Source organism: Nematolebias whitei, chromosome 5 (genome assembly GCF_014905685.2).
Source record: "Nematolebias whitei isolate Nwh7 chromosome 5, NemWhi1, whole genome shotgun sequence".
Taxonomy (NCBI): domain Eukaryota; kingdom Metazoa; phylum Chordata; class Actinopteri; order Cyprinodontiformes; family Rivulidae; genus Nematolebias; species Nematolebias whitei.
The window spans coordinates 4,890,720-4,904,595 of NC_056502.1; the positions used below are offsets into that span (position 1 = coordinate 4,890,720).

Sequence of the window (13,876 nt, forward strand, 5' to 3'; positions counted from 1 at the left end):
ATTGTTTCCGTCCATTCTTTTGAAGTGTGCTTATCATGTTTATTTTTATGTCCTAAAGGAAAAGAGCACATACTTAGGACTCGTCAGCATCCCCATCTCAAGCATCACCGGCCGACAGTTTGTGGAGCAGTGGTACCCGGTCATCCAGCCCAGCGTCCTCACGAAGGGAGCGGGTGTCGGAGGAGGGAAGATCATCAATGCATCGCTTCGTCTCAAATCTCGCTTCCAAACCATGAACATTCTGCCCATGGAGCTGTACAAGGAGTTTGCAGAGTATGTCACCAACAACTACCGCACGCTGTGCGCTGTGCTGGAGCCTGTGCTGAGTGTGAAGAGCAAAGAGGAAGTGGCCTGCGCTTTGGTGCACATCCTGCAGAGCACAGGGAAAGCTAAGGTGCACCACGCCACTTCTTTACCATCTGAAACGAAAACAGGAGGTTTGTCTGTGTTTGGGATCAAAAGTACTTCAAGTAATGATGAATTCTCCCTTCCTGCAGGATTTCCTGTCTGACATGGCGATGTGTGAGGTAGACAGATTCATCGACCGAGAACACCTTATATTCAGAGAGAACACTCTGGCCACCAAAGCCATAGAAGAGTACCTCAAACTGATTGGGCACAAGTACCTCAAGGATGCTATTGGTGAGTCGGAACCACTCACTGCAGTATTCACACAAAAAACTAAAAGAAATATACGAGAAACTCAGTCCATGATTCAGTGCCAGCTGCGGCACGGTGGTGCAGTTGGTAGAGCTGTTGCCTCTCAGCGAGGAGATCGCCAGTTCAAATCTTGGTTGGGGACCTTTCTGGGTGGAGTTTGCATGTTCTCTCCGTGCATGCATGGGTTTTCTCCAGGTAACTCCGGTTTCCTCCCACAGACCAAAAGCATGCATCCACAACTGCCCCCACCGTCATTCGCCCCACTCTGGGCCCATGAGCAAGGCCCTTAACCCCCATCTGCTCCCTAAACAGGTCTTTCTTGAAAATGAGTTATCTTGGCTCAATGAGACTACCTGGATAAATAAAGGCTAAATGAAAAAAAAATGTTAGACTGATTGGTAACTCTAAATTGTCCCTAGGTGAGAAAGAGAGAGAGTGAATGGTTGTTTGTCTTTATGTGTCCCTGAGATGGACTGGAGCCCTGTCCAGTGTGTCCCTCGCCTCTCCCACAGTGACTGCTGGATATGGGCACCAGTGACCCCCATGACCCGAAAAGAAAGAAACGGGTAAAGAAAATTGTCGGAAGGATGGAAGGACGGAAGGATGGAAGGACGGACGGATTCAGTTCATGGATCTATAAAAATTTTTGTAATGAAAGTAAATTTTCTTTGAAGGAATGCATGCGTCCTTGCATGCCAAAGTTTTAAACAAAGATCCTGTGTGATCTGTTACTGCTCAGAGAATATGTTTGAGATCACTCTCAGCTACTACCAAGACAAGTCTTACCCTTGCATTGAGACAAACCATCTCACTTCATATTTGTGCATAAGATAGGTGATCCTTTAATATTGAACGACACAGAGTTGTTATGGTCAAGACATTTCAGTTGCTCATGGTTGACTCCAAACATATTTAAAAAAAGCATTTTATTTTCATTCATGTTTGAGAAACTAATTCTGTCAATCCAGAATGATTCTCTTTCGTGGTTGGTGGTGTATGTTCTGTTTACTCAAATGTTCTTTGCAGGAGAGTTCATAAGGGCCTTGTATGAGTCGGAGGAGAACTGTGAAGTGGACCCGATGAGAATACCCCCCTCTGTGCTGCCAGACCACCAAGCCAACCTTCGAATGTGCTGCGAACTGGCACTCTGCAAAATAGTTAACTCTCATTGGTAAATATTTAATTACTGCAAAATTTATTAACTCAGAGGCTTCAAATAATAAAATAAGTCTTATTCTTTCGCAGTGTGTTCCCTCGTGAGCTAAAGGAAGTTTTTGCCTCCTGGAGAGTGCGCTGTGCTGAAAGGGGTCGAGAAGACATCGCTGACCGTCTCATCAGTGGATCGCTCTTTCTGCGCTTCCTGTGTCCTGCCATCATGTCCCCATCGCTGTTCAACCTCACCCAGGAGTATCCCGATGAGCAGACGTCACGCACGCTCACCCTCATCGCTAAAGTAGTGCAAAACCTGGCTAACTTCTCCAAGTCAGTGACCATTTTTTTAAGAAGCAGTTCTCAACAAGCAGCTAAAATATGCACAGTTTGTGTTTGATCACATTTCATATTTTTTCATTCATTCAACCTTTATTTAGACAGGAAAATCCCATTGAGCCTCGAGGACTCATTTACAAGAGAGACCTGATTTCAACAAAGAATGATGACAACAATAGACAGTTATAAAAAGGCATACAGATTTATTTTTTTTACAAATAATTTGACAAAAAAAGTAACAAAGAACAGCGAGATTATAAGGTGAATGTAGAAAACTAAAAACAGGAACATGTCTGCACTGGTCCCTGCCAGGAGTCCAACAGATTCTTAAAGGCACTTAGAGAGGTCAAGGTTGAGAGCTTCAGAACTTTTTGTAAGGTATTCCAGGAAACAGGAGCAGAGTAGGAGAATGCAGATTTCAAAAGCTGGAAAGCCTTATCAACTGTTTTAGTTTGACAATAAACAGCTGTGTCATCAGCATAGCAATGTATGGATGCATCAGGGATGTTTTGATCTATATTACCTATGTAGATTGTAAAGAGGGTGGGTCCTAAGACTGAGCCTTGTGGTACATCATTGTTGACTGTTAAATAACTGGAGGAAGTACCATTATGTTGAACACATTGCCTCCGGTCTGAGAGATAGTTAGAGAACCAACCAATGGTGTGTTCTGAGAAACCAATTTCTGAGAGCTTATGACACAAGATGTTCTGATCCACAGTGTCAAAATATTTAGACAGGTCTAAGAAAAGTGCAGCACAATAATCCTTAGCATCCAGTGCTTCAACAACGTCATTAAGAACCTTCAGTGAAGCAGTGGTTGTGCTGTGTTGTTTCCTGAAACCAGATTGATGTGGAGGTAAGATGTTAAATGAGTCCAGGTAATTTTTTATTTGAGAGTTTATCAGTTTTTCTAGAACCTTGGCTAAAATGCAGAGTTTAGAGATTGGTTGATAGTTGTTCAATGAGGTGGGGTCACCTCCCTTCAGCAAAGGAAGAACAAAGGCTGTTTTCCAAGCATCTGGAATGGAGTTTTGGCTTATGGAAAGATTAAAGATGTGGGTCACAGGGACTGTGATGATATGAGCGGCCAGCCTTAAGAAATAAGGTGGAAGTTCATCCGGTCCTGCAGATTTTTTAGGATCAAGACCTTTTAACAGTTTATTTGAAACATTTTATTTTATTTGAAACAGTTCAGTTTCTCCCGAAACCCACGTAATGCAAGATATGGAACATATCTTTTCATTTGATTTATTTGCACAACACTAAACAAACAAACAAAGAACACAAAAACAGATAAAATAACAGTGAAGATAATAAAAGCTTAGAGCTTGTGAATAGCCCCATCCAAAATAAAACCGGATCAACTGACTACAAGCGTGTCAGCACAAAATCATACAAACAAGTGCAATGAAAATAATTATAATAAATTAATTAAAATTTCCTTAAAACATTTTAGAGATTAAGTTTCTGGACACCTGTGGCAACTTTTAAACTTGTGCAAAATAATTTTCAAACAAATTTATTTCAATCAATGATGGGCATCAACGTTACAAAGATTCAGAGTTACAGACAAATATGTCAAATTTATTGAGTTTAATTGCTCTTTTTTTAAATAATTATTTAAAATTAGTTAAAAATAATCCTGGTTAAAACACTTTGGGCTGCTGTGTTTCCTGACAGTTTACCTGCTTACAATTCAAGCTGAAGTGTGACTGGTCAGTACCACCTGAACAGCAGCATGACATTAGAGTCCAGAACTTTGGGACATCTGCACATTCAATTTGCTGATGACTGTTTAGTTTATTTGTCAGATACAATGCCAGTGGAAATGAGGAATCCAATGTTCAACATCTAGTTATTGTTATTCCAGTTTCTATTATGCATAAACATACATTCTTTATTTCTCTTTTCTTTTTATTTGTTTGTATTTATTTGGCACCAACATGCAGATTTGGCAATAAAGAGGAGTATATGTGCTTCATGAATGAGTTTTTGGAGATGGAGTGGGGCTCCATGCAGCAGTTCCTCTATGAGATCTCCAACCTGGACAGTGTCAGCAATGCAGGTGGCTTTGAGGGCTACATTGACCTGGGCAGGGAGCTGTCGATTCTGCACAGCCTCCTGTGGGAAGTCATGGCTCAGCTCAGCAAGGTAATCACTTTAAACATCTAGCACATGAACGGCTGTAATTGTGTGCCTGGATTTTAAACAGTTTAGTTTCCTTTAACCACAGGATGCCATCATCAAATTGGGTCCTTTGCCCCGCCTCCTGAATGACATCAGCATGGCGTTGCGTAACCCTCACCTCCAGAGACAGCCGAGCCATCAAACGGACAGGGTGCAGGACAGACAGATGGACAGGCTGCTCTCACGACCGAGTTTCAACCGTGGCATTTCATCTGAGTTCCAGAATCTCATGATGAGGGATTTAAACAGGTAGGGTCATGTGACACGAGGGTGTTTTAATGAAGTATTGCCAAATTTAAATGCCGAATGCCTTCCTTCCCATAGTCCTTTGTTGCTTCTCTGCAGCAATGATTTGCTGATATTTTCATTGCTATAAGCTCACCTCATTTTGAAAGGGAGGATCTTGACCTTCTTGTCTGGGTTCATTTTTTTTCCAAAAAACAAAAGCTGTTTCTTGCTGGAACAAGTTGGTATCCACAGCAGCACATTACCACAAAGTCCTCACAATATAAACCCACCAGGTTAGGGGTTCTGTCCATGCATGAGTTTCTCAGATTGTGACAGGATGTAGCTAAGAGCAATGCTAATAGCATGAGGACTTTATAGCCCAGATATGAGGCCAGTGTGGGCAGAGCTGCAGTCCTCTTCAAACTAAATGATGTAAAAATAATTAACTAGAACGTGGAGGGTCCTTGCAGGTGTAGATCTCTGTGAGCTGCATATTACGTCACACTGAGTGATAAATCCAAAATGTTTCTGAGCATGCCCAAAACCTCCACAGTGAGGCCGTGGTAGTTTAAAGTTTTGTTCTGAGCCCTGGAGGAAGCACTGGAACGATGACTCTGTGAGGAAGAATGCTCACCCACTAGAAGTCATTTTTGGAGGGAATTTTCTTTACAGAAAAACTTTTTCGACCTCCTCCACCTTCACTCTGTTTCTCTGTGCCAGCTGCAACTCCTCAGAGAGGTGGATGTCTTGCAGAAACTGTCAAAGTCCCAAAATTATTTATTTATTCATTTAATATTTAGTAGAAACTGATTGTAGTATCGTGTTTAGATGGGAACAAAATCTCAGTGTGCTGAATACATTCTCAAATACTTCTAACGTTAAATTTATCTCTCCGTGACAAAGCCACACCAGCGGGTGTGTAAACTTCATGTCATGCATCCGCTGCCAACACGGTCTTCCGAGCTTGACCCAGAAGGCCGATACTCACTACCACTTCCAGGACCTGGTTACAACACTGCTCAGAACCATTGGATCTATCAAATTCCATGACACTAATGGGGAGCACTGTCACCAAGAACCTGAAAAGCTGTTCCAGTGTAGCTTCAAGTAGAAAAAAGTTGACACTGTTACTGGTCAATACTGGACATATATCACTTATAACCCATATATGTATTTTTATACAAGTAATCAAAGACATAAATCCTTTCACCAATACTTATACGTGTGTTTTGGTCTTGCTGTGTGATGAAATTATTTTATGGCCTCTGTTCTTGCTGTCGGTCTGACTGACGGCTGTCCTCCAGCTCCATAGATATCACTCGTTTGCCTTCCCCCACCTCCACCGGAGGGGTCATGCCTTCCCGTTCCCAGATGAGTTTTCAGGACCGCGACCACCCTCATCGTGTTTCCAAAGACATGTTTTACGTCTCACGCCCACCGCTGGCACGATCCAGCCCAGCGTACTGCACAAGCAGCTCGGACATCACAGAGCCAGACCCTAAGGTGAGTTTTATCATGCTGAGCCTGGGGAATCATCATCCCATCCACTAGTTTTCTTTCTTTCTCAAAGTGAGGTTAGTATGACAGTGCATGCTTGTCATACTGAAAAAAAATCTGCCATCGTGTTGTCGAGGTTCTAGTTTGTCATGACATTTGCTTTTTTCCCACTGATTCACTCATCCTAGCGGTATTTCCTGGGAAATACTTTCAGGCATTCCGATACTCAGGCAAGCCTCGCGGTAAAAAACACCCGCACCACCCTCACCCATATCATCCGTGCCCACCCAACATTATAGAGTAAAGGGGCCCACTAGCCTCTCATACCCCTTACTAGGTGCTCAGTGTCTATAAAAGCATATCTATGATGGACCTCCAGGATTCCCGAATGAACAGCGTGTCTAACCTGCAGTCGGTGGACATGCTCAACTCCTCCCAGGCCTCCATCGCCGGTATGGGCAGCTTCGGAGGGCTGAGCAGCGGAGGCGGTGGCGGCCTGGGGTCGGGCCTGAGCAGCCAGCTGCGGGTCGGTGGTAGGTTGTCAGCTGGCTCTGGTGGCTCCAGCATATCTGGTGGCCTTCGGCTGAGCCAGCTGAGCCAGATGGGCACCACAACCGACTCGCTATCCCAGCAGCAGCAACAGCAGGCCGCCGCCATGCGCTACCCGCTTTCCTTCCAGAATCCCCTCTTTCATCTGGCGACGGCTGACGGGCCTCAACAGCAACAGCTGCATCACCAGCACAGTCGGGCTCAGCCCCCAGCACCTCTTCTCCTGGCCCCAGAACCTGAGCCCTCTCATCAAACCTACATTCCACAGTTTGCCCATGGAGGGTTCTCTCGCAGTGAGGATCTGTCCACCCTCAGGACCAGGGACAGTCACCTGGGCCAACCCAGCATCATCCACTCTCACAGCTACAGCGATGACTACAGCAGGGCTGACTACGCACGCAGACAGATGTCCATGCATGTGCAGGTAAACATTTCCACACCTTAAACGTCATCACAAGTTATTTTGTGGCTCTTCTAATTTTATTTGATTGAAGTATTTTCAAAACTCTACCTTTTAAGTTACTTGTTGTGATGTCCTGAAAAATTTGCAAGATAAACTTGTGTCTGCCAACTTCAATATGTGCTCTATATAATAATAATAATAATAATGCTTTATTTATAAAGCCCTTTAAAACAACCACAGCTGCCACAAAGTGCTGTACATATGTAAAATCAAGAACATTTAAACACATACAACAGTTGTTAAAACATTAAGATCAATAAAAAAATAATAAAAACAGTGCAGAGCAAAATTCAGTCTGTGCTAAAAGCCAGGGAGTAAAAATGTGTTTTTTAAAGAGTTTTAAAACTGGACAGTGAAGGGGCTTGTCTGATGGGAAGAGGGAGCTCGTTCCACAGTCTTGGAGCAGCAACAGAAAAATCTCTGTCCCCTCTGAGCCTCTGTTTAGACCTTGGCACCTCCAGGAGCAGCTGATCAGCTGATCTGAGGCACCGAGCAGGAGAGTATGGGTGAAACAGCTCAGAGCCGCAGGAGCGCAGGATTTAACCGGAGCACAGGACAAATCAACATCAAATAAAACAGGCCTATGGTCAGAAATCACATTATCATATAGTTCCATGTCGTTCACAGACAAGCCGTGAGAGAGAACCAGGTCCAACGTTTGTCCATGTTCATGTGTGGAACCAGCCACCCACTGAACCAGGTTAAAAGAGTCAGTGAGGCTGAGAAAGTCCTTCACCAGTGGTTTCTCTGGACAGCATACATGTATGTTAAAATCCCCAACAATAAGGACTCGATCATAGTTTATCATTATTTCAGTCAGGAAATCAGAAAAGTCATTCAAGAAATCCTTATTATATTTAGGGGCTCTGTAGATGACAGCGCACAGCACGGGGTGTGAGCGACACACCTCAAATAAAGTCACCTCGAAGCTGGAGAATGAAGATGGTGCAGAGCACTGCTTGCATTTAAAGTTGTTTTTATAAACCACCGCCGTTCCTCCTCCACGGCCTGACAGCCGAAGGGAGCTTAGATAAGAGCAGCCGTCTGGTAGAAGTTCAACAAAAACACTGGAGTCATCATCCTCAACCCAGGTCTCTGTGACGCAGAGCAAATCCAAATGACGGGAACTGAAAAAGTCCCGCAGGATGAAAGTTTTGTTTGTCAGAGATCTGGCGTTCACCAGGCCAATCCTGGCAGAAACCGCAGCATGTAAACTGACAGGCGCTAGGGCCAGGGCAGCGTCTTCAGGCTCTGCAGGTTCACTCCGCACCGGTGGAGCCGAGAGAAGCAGGATGGGTGGGGGCGAACACCCACATCCAGGCCGGTGACAGGTAGCAGGCAGCTGATCAACATCTGGAGTAAAATCTTTCAAACTGTACCGTGTTCTTTATATTTGACTTCTGAGTTTGCAATGAGAAACTTTGTTTTCCAACTGCCTTTAAGCAACATTGATTGATGGGGTTTGTGTTTCACAGATTTCTGAGCTGAAGATTATTTTGTCAGCCTTCTTGTGTCCAACCTACTGTTTGTTTCCTTGTTCTTTTTAATAGGGGTTGTGTGGAAAACATAATCAGTCATCTTACCTGCAGCAAATAGTTTAGGACATTGGAGTGGACCTTGCCTCAGTTTTATGCTGGGAAAGAACTATTAGAGAGAACAACTTCCTCTTCTCCCTGACTCAGCTGATCATTAGATTATTTTAGAAGTTATGGGAGCACGCCAACTTGGACATTCATTTCAGACAAAAGCAGCAAACCAAACAATAGCTGCATGCAAAAGCAACAAAGTTTAAAATATGTAACATAATTAGCTCCAACTACCAGAATGTTTAGTTTGAGTTGTCTGAAATGGCTCAGATCTAATGGCTCCTACTATCAGTGGCCATTATCTTGACCCCATCATAGAAATTTTCAATGATTTTTCAAACTGAGATCCATCTAAAGCAACGACCCTCAAACAGTGGTGATGTAGGGGGGCATCGTCATGACACAGGGGAGTGTGACCAACTGTTTTTCAAATTTAAAAAGCTCACTGGCATAACTAATCTTTAGATATTCTTGCAACTCTAACAAGTTTGAGATCTACTGCTGGTAAGATACTGACTGCTCATAGCTACTTCAGCACGACCTATAAAAGATCAAGAGAATTAGTAAGTTAGAGCTAACCTGTTTGGTCAGAGATAAAAATAATGTAAATTATTCTGTATTTTATTATCTAAGAGTTCAAAGTTTTGTGACACTTGTTTTATTTCCAAGGATAATCTCCAGCATCAGCAAGACATGATGGGAATGGCCTCCCAGACGGGAACCTCGCACTCCTCCTTGGCCACCACGCCTCCCTCCACAGTCCAACCCATGCGTCAGAGTTCTGTTGCTCCACCCCCCGGCCAGCGGGTTAAATCTCAGACATCCCATCAGCTGTCCGTCAGCTCAGCAGCTGCACCCGCTTCATCCGGTAAATCCCGACCACAGAGCGGCAACCTCCTCCAGTCGCCAGAATCTGGCTACGGTGGCAGGCAGCATGGACCCCGGCAGCTTTCGGTCAAAGACAACACTGCCCCTGGTCTCCCCCACCAGCAGAGCTCCGTCAGGGAAGGTGGGAGTCCACAGGGGACCACCAGTCAGAGCACTCAGCAGTCACCGCAGCAGCAGCCTCAGCAGCACCTTCTCAAACCCACCATGAGCAAACAGGTAACATCAGCAAGCTGGTTTTCAGCAATGCAGCAGATGGTCATTACAGCTTCCAGCTTTCAGTAATTATGTTTCTTTCCTCAGGGCTCCCAGACCCCATCCACCCTCAATCCCCCGACCCCAGCAAACGAGAGAACTGTGGCCTGGGTCTCCAACATGCCTCATCTGTCGGCGGACATCGAAAGCTCGCGGATCGACCGAGAAGATTTCAAACTGAAGGAGTACTCGAAGAGCATGGACGAGTCGCGCATGGACAGGGTGGGCACCAGTTTAAACTTTTTTTTAAGATGAAAGAAATATACAGTGAGGAAAATAAGTATTTGAACACCCTAAGACTTTGCAAGTTCTCCCACTTAGAAATCATGGAGGGTCTGAAATGTTCATCTTAGGTGCATGTCCACTGTGAGAGATAATCTACAAAAAATCCAGAAATCACAATGTATGATTTTTTTTTTTTTATTTGTGTTTTACTGCTGCAAATAAGTATTTGAACACTTGTGGAAATCAATGTTAATATTTGGTACAGTAGTCTTTGTTTGCAATTACAGAGGTCAAAGGTTTCCTGTAGTTCTTCACCAGCCCTTTCCAGCCTTGTGGAGGTCTACAATTTTGTCTCTGGTGTCTTTGCACAGCTCTTTGGTCTTAGTCATGTTAGTAGTTGGAGTCTTACTGATTGTGTGGGGTGGACAGGTGTTTTTATGCAGCTAACGACCTCAAACAGCTGCTTCTAATTTAGAATAATAAGTGGAGTGAAGGTGGACTAACAGGTCTTTGAGGGCCAGAGCTGTTGCTGATTGGCAGGTGTTCAAATACTTATTTTCCTCATTGTAAATCTGAGTCTTGTTGATTCTTGTTGAGCCAATTGTACTCACGTGGAGTTTTAAAGGTCTTAGGCGCCGTGAGAAACTCAAAACACTCAAAAATTTTCAGTTTTAAAATCATCACGGGCCTAAAGGGCCACCATCCTATAGAACAATGCATATCGCCCGCTGTCTTCCGTCTCAGTTTTAAATTAAATGATGAGAAATTACAGAATTTTAGCCATTTTGGTAAAATTTCAATTTTTACGCACAAGTTGTTGGCTCTTGGATATGTGTTGTTAACAACACTCGGCTACTACCACAAATATATTTTAGCTTAATAGCTTAAAAATTAATTGTGTTTTTATGTTTGCCAAGTTTGATGAGCTTGAATTCCAGTTTTTTTCTGTTGTAGATGGACACGTACTAATTAATTTCTAAGAGTTTCATTCAAATCCATTCAGTGGTTTGAGACATATTTTGCTAGCAGGAATTCAGGGTTGACTCCAGTAATTAATGCAAAAGTTTTAAGCAGAAACCACCCACTGTAGATGGTGTTCAGAGGATGTTTGGGGGATGACTTTTAGCTACTACCACACCAGTGGTTTATGAGATGTTTTGCTAAATGATCAGTTAAATCTAGAAACTAATCCGATTGATCCCGTCTGTGTGCCTCTGCCTCAGGTCCGAGAGTACGAGGAGGAGATCAATTCACTGAAGGAGCGCCTGATGATGTCCCACAAAAAGCTGGAGGAGTACGAGCGGAGGCTCCTCGTGCAGGAGCAGCAGACCAACAAGATCCTCCTTCAGTACCAGAATCGACTCGATGACAGCGAGAGGAAGCTGCGGCAACAGCAAGTGGAGAAAGACTCCCAAATTAAAGGAATAATTAACAGGTAAATGGAGGCTGTCGTTGGGATGGAGGGCAAAAGGCTTTTAAAACATTGTGCGGCGTTTTGTGCGTAGATGGAAATCATTTTTCCCTGATGTGTGGTAAAAGTGGCATATTCTCTAAGAGTCAGATTACTGGAAGGAGCACAGAGGACTTCCACTGAACAACTTCAGCATGGTGGATTCAGTTTTACAAGATAAAGCAGACATTTGGAGAAGCTGTTGCACTAAATACTTGGACTGCCTGATAGCTGGGTTCCTTTTCATTGAGTCCTGTTGCCTCTAGAGTCAGACAGCATATTCAAAGCCAAAGCAGTCAACTTGTAATAAGCGACTAAACAATATCAGAGATTATAAAATGGAGAACTGAGGTCTTTGTCCTTGGATAAGTAAGCAGGGTGTGTTCCTCTGGTGGATGCTACTTTTCTAAGCTGAACAGGAAAGAGCTTTGATCGATCTCCAAGTGATTGCTGCAGCACAGCTCACGACATCTGTTGTATTTAGACAGCTGCAGAGACCTCCAGCCGAGTCTTAATTTATCGAGTGTTTTGTGAAATCCTAACGGGGCAGTCTCTGTATGCAGTGTTTCGTTTTTATTGATCACCAACAAATGAAATGGGTTATGGGGAAGAAGCAGAACATTGATCACTTCTCTGCTGCATAGTGGCACTGCTGTGTTTTAAGAACTCAGGAGTGTTTTGTGTGAGGCGATCTCATCTGTTCCTGCTTTATTTGTTGTAAACAACATGCTTAGTTTAGAAAGAAACATTTTGCCATGTTGTCACGTTTTATGATGGTCTGGTCTGCAACTGAAGGGTGGATGTCTGTGACAGAGAATATTGCCACTTCTAATCCACTCCAGGAAAGAAGACCTGGAATGAAGACAGGGAGTCCTGCTCGTCCTTTAAGGAAAAACTTATTTTTTAAGCATCATTAAAGAGCTCCTTCCTCATCCCGTGCTGTTGCACCCACCAGCAGCCTTTTACATAAATACTCTTTACCTGGACTTTGAGGAATCGTGAGATTATTCCACTTATTCTCACACAAGATCTCACCATAAAAGCACAAGAAGAGTAATAGTGTGACTTCACAAAGAAAAAGTAATGAACATGCTTGCACTTTTTGAAAAGATTGTTTTGGACTTTGGTGAGCAGGACTGTGGAAGACCCATGTATGATATTAGCTCTTCCACTTTGACTCGAGGTGAACTCTGCTCCCTGATGGACTGCTCATGACTCTTTCTGCAGAAGAAACTTGGGGACTGATGCCTTTCTTATTTTTTAAGATGTAATATGAAGAGGAAGGAACATAAACAAAATTTTAATAAATAAGTGATTGGTGCAGATTGGAGCGGAAAGGCATAGAGGAATGCTCCATTAGCAAAGCACTTAAAACATCATCCTTGATTATCTACCCCCCCGAGGTGTAAGCTTAAAGTGAGCACACAAATCTGCACAATGTGCAGGAAACTCCATGCCAACGCTTCTCCTTGTAACTTGTGTGACCTTCCTTGAGCACCTGACCACACAAAGATGAATTAAGTAGCAGATCTGGATGCTTCCGAGTCCATTTTACTCACAGACCACTGAGCCAGACTGTGTCATCCAGTGCAAGACGTCTGGACAATTTGTTGCACAAAACGAGCAATGCAACGAGGACAGACAGTGAGTACGAGTTCCATCTCAGGCCATCCTGTTGGACTGACTGGATTTAGTGAACCAACAAGAGCAGGATCATAGAGAAACAAGTGCAACCATAGCCTTAAATGTTCCGTTTCATCCTCAGTTGACATTTTGGTTCGACTGTCACCTTCCAGTGTTTATTATGTTGACGAAAATACGAGCTCAGGTTCTGAAGCGGGAGATCATGAGCTCCTGTGTCAACCTGCAAAAATCTTTTTTTTTTCCTGCAGAACTAAAGTCTGAATTGTTGTCAAGTTTCAGAAAACTTCCTTTCAGAGAAGCCTTAACGTTCTGTGCATAAACTTTATTTTAGGCTCAGAGCAGCTCCAGTTTCTGTTATACGACCAGATTTTGTTCTCAATGATCAATTTTAAACCAAAGCCACATGTGAAGTTTGAGCTCATGCTAGTTGCAATCTACTGAATCCACTTTACCAGTAGCATGTGTAGTTATAAATTCATATATTTTTGCTTTTAGGGTAGAGATCATATTAGTTGGCTACAGGATTTCCTATTATAGTTATAATAATTAAAGTATAAATATAATAAAACTATTTATCTTCCCTAAGCTGCTTGCTGTGAAGAGACTTACGTTGGAAACATGCAGCAGAACGGAAACAAATCTATTGTATTTATCGCATCTATCATAGTAATATATTTTTTATCATTAATTCATATATAAACAGAGATGCAAGAGCCATATATATATATATATATATATATATATATATATATATAT

At 43.1% G+C, this 13,876-nt stretch overlaps 1 protein-coding gene across 1 annotated transcript in view; it reads left to right on the forward strand.

Annotated features, from left to right (window-relative positions):
- Positions 1-13,876, forward strand: part of syngap1b (synaptic Ras GTPase activating protein 1b) — a 134,731-nt gene that overhangs the window by 102,331 nt on the left and 18,524 nt on the right. Inside the window, exons 8-18 of the mRNA XM_037676082.1 lie at positions 59-394; positions 498-642; positions 1,687-1,831; positions 1,906-2,142; positions 4,101-4,302; positions 4,385-4,587; positions 5,871-6,069; positions 6,443-7,036; positions 9,331-9,765; positions 9,850-10,023; positions 11,250-11,461. Of these exons, the coding sequence (XP_037532010.1) occupies positions 59-394; positions 498-642; positions 1,687-1,831; positions 1,906-2,142; positions 4,101-4,302; positions 4,385-4,587; positions 5,871-6,069; positions 6,443-7,036; positions 9,331-9,765; positions 9,850-10,023; positions 11,250-11,461 (2,882 nt within the window). The remainder of the gene's footprint in view (positions 1-58; positions 395-497; positions 643-1,686; positions 1,832-1,905; positions 2,143-4,100; positions 4,303-4,384; positions 4,588-5,870; positions 6,070-6,442; positions 7,037-9,330; positions 9,766-9,849; positions 10,024-11,249; positions 11,462-13,876) is intronic.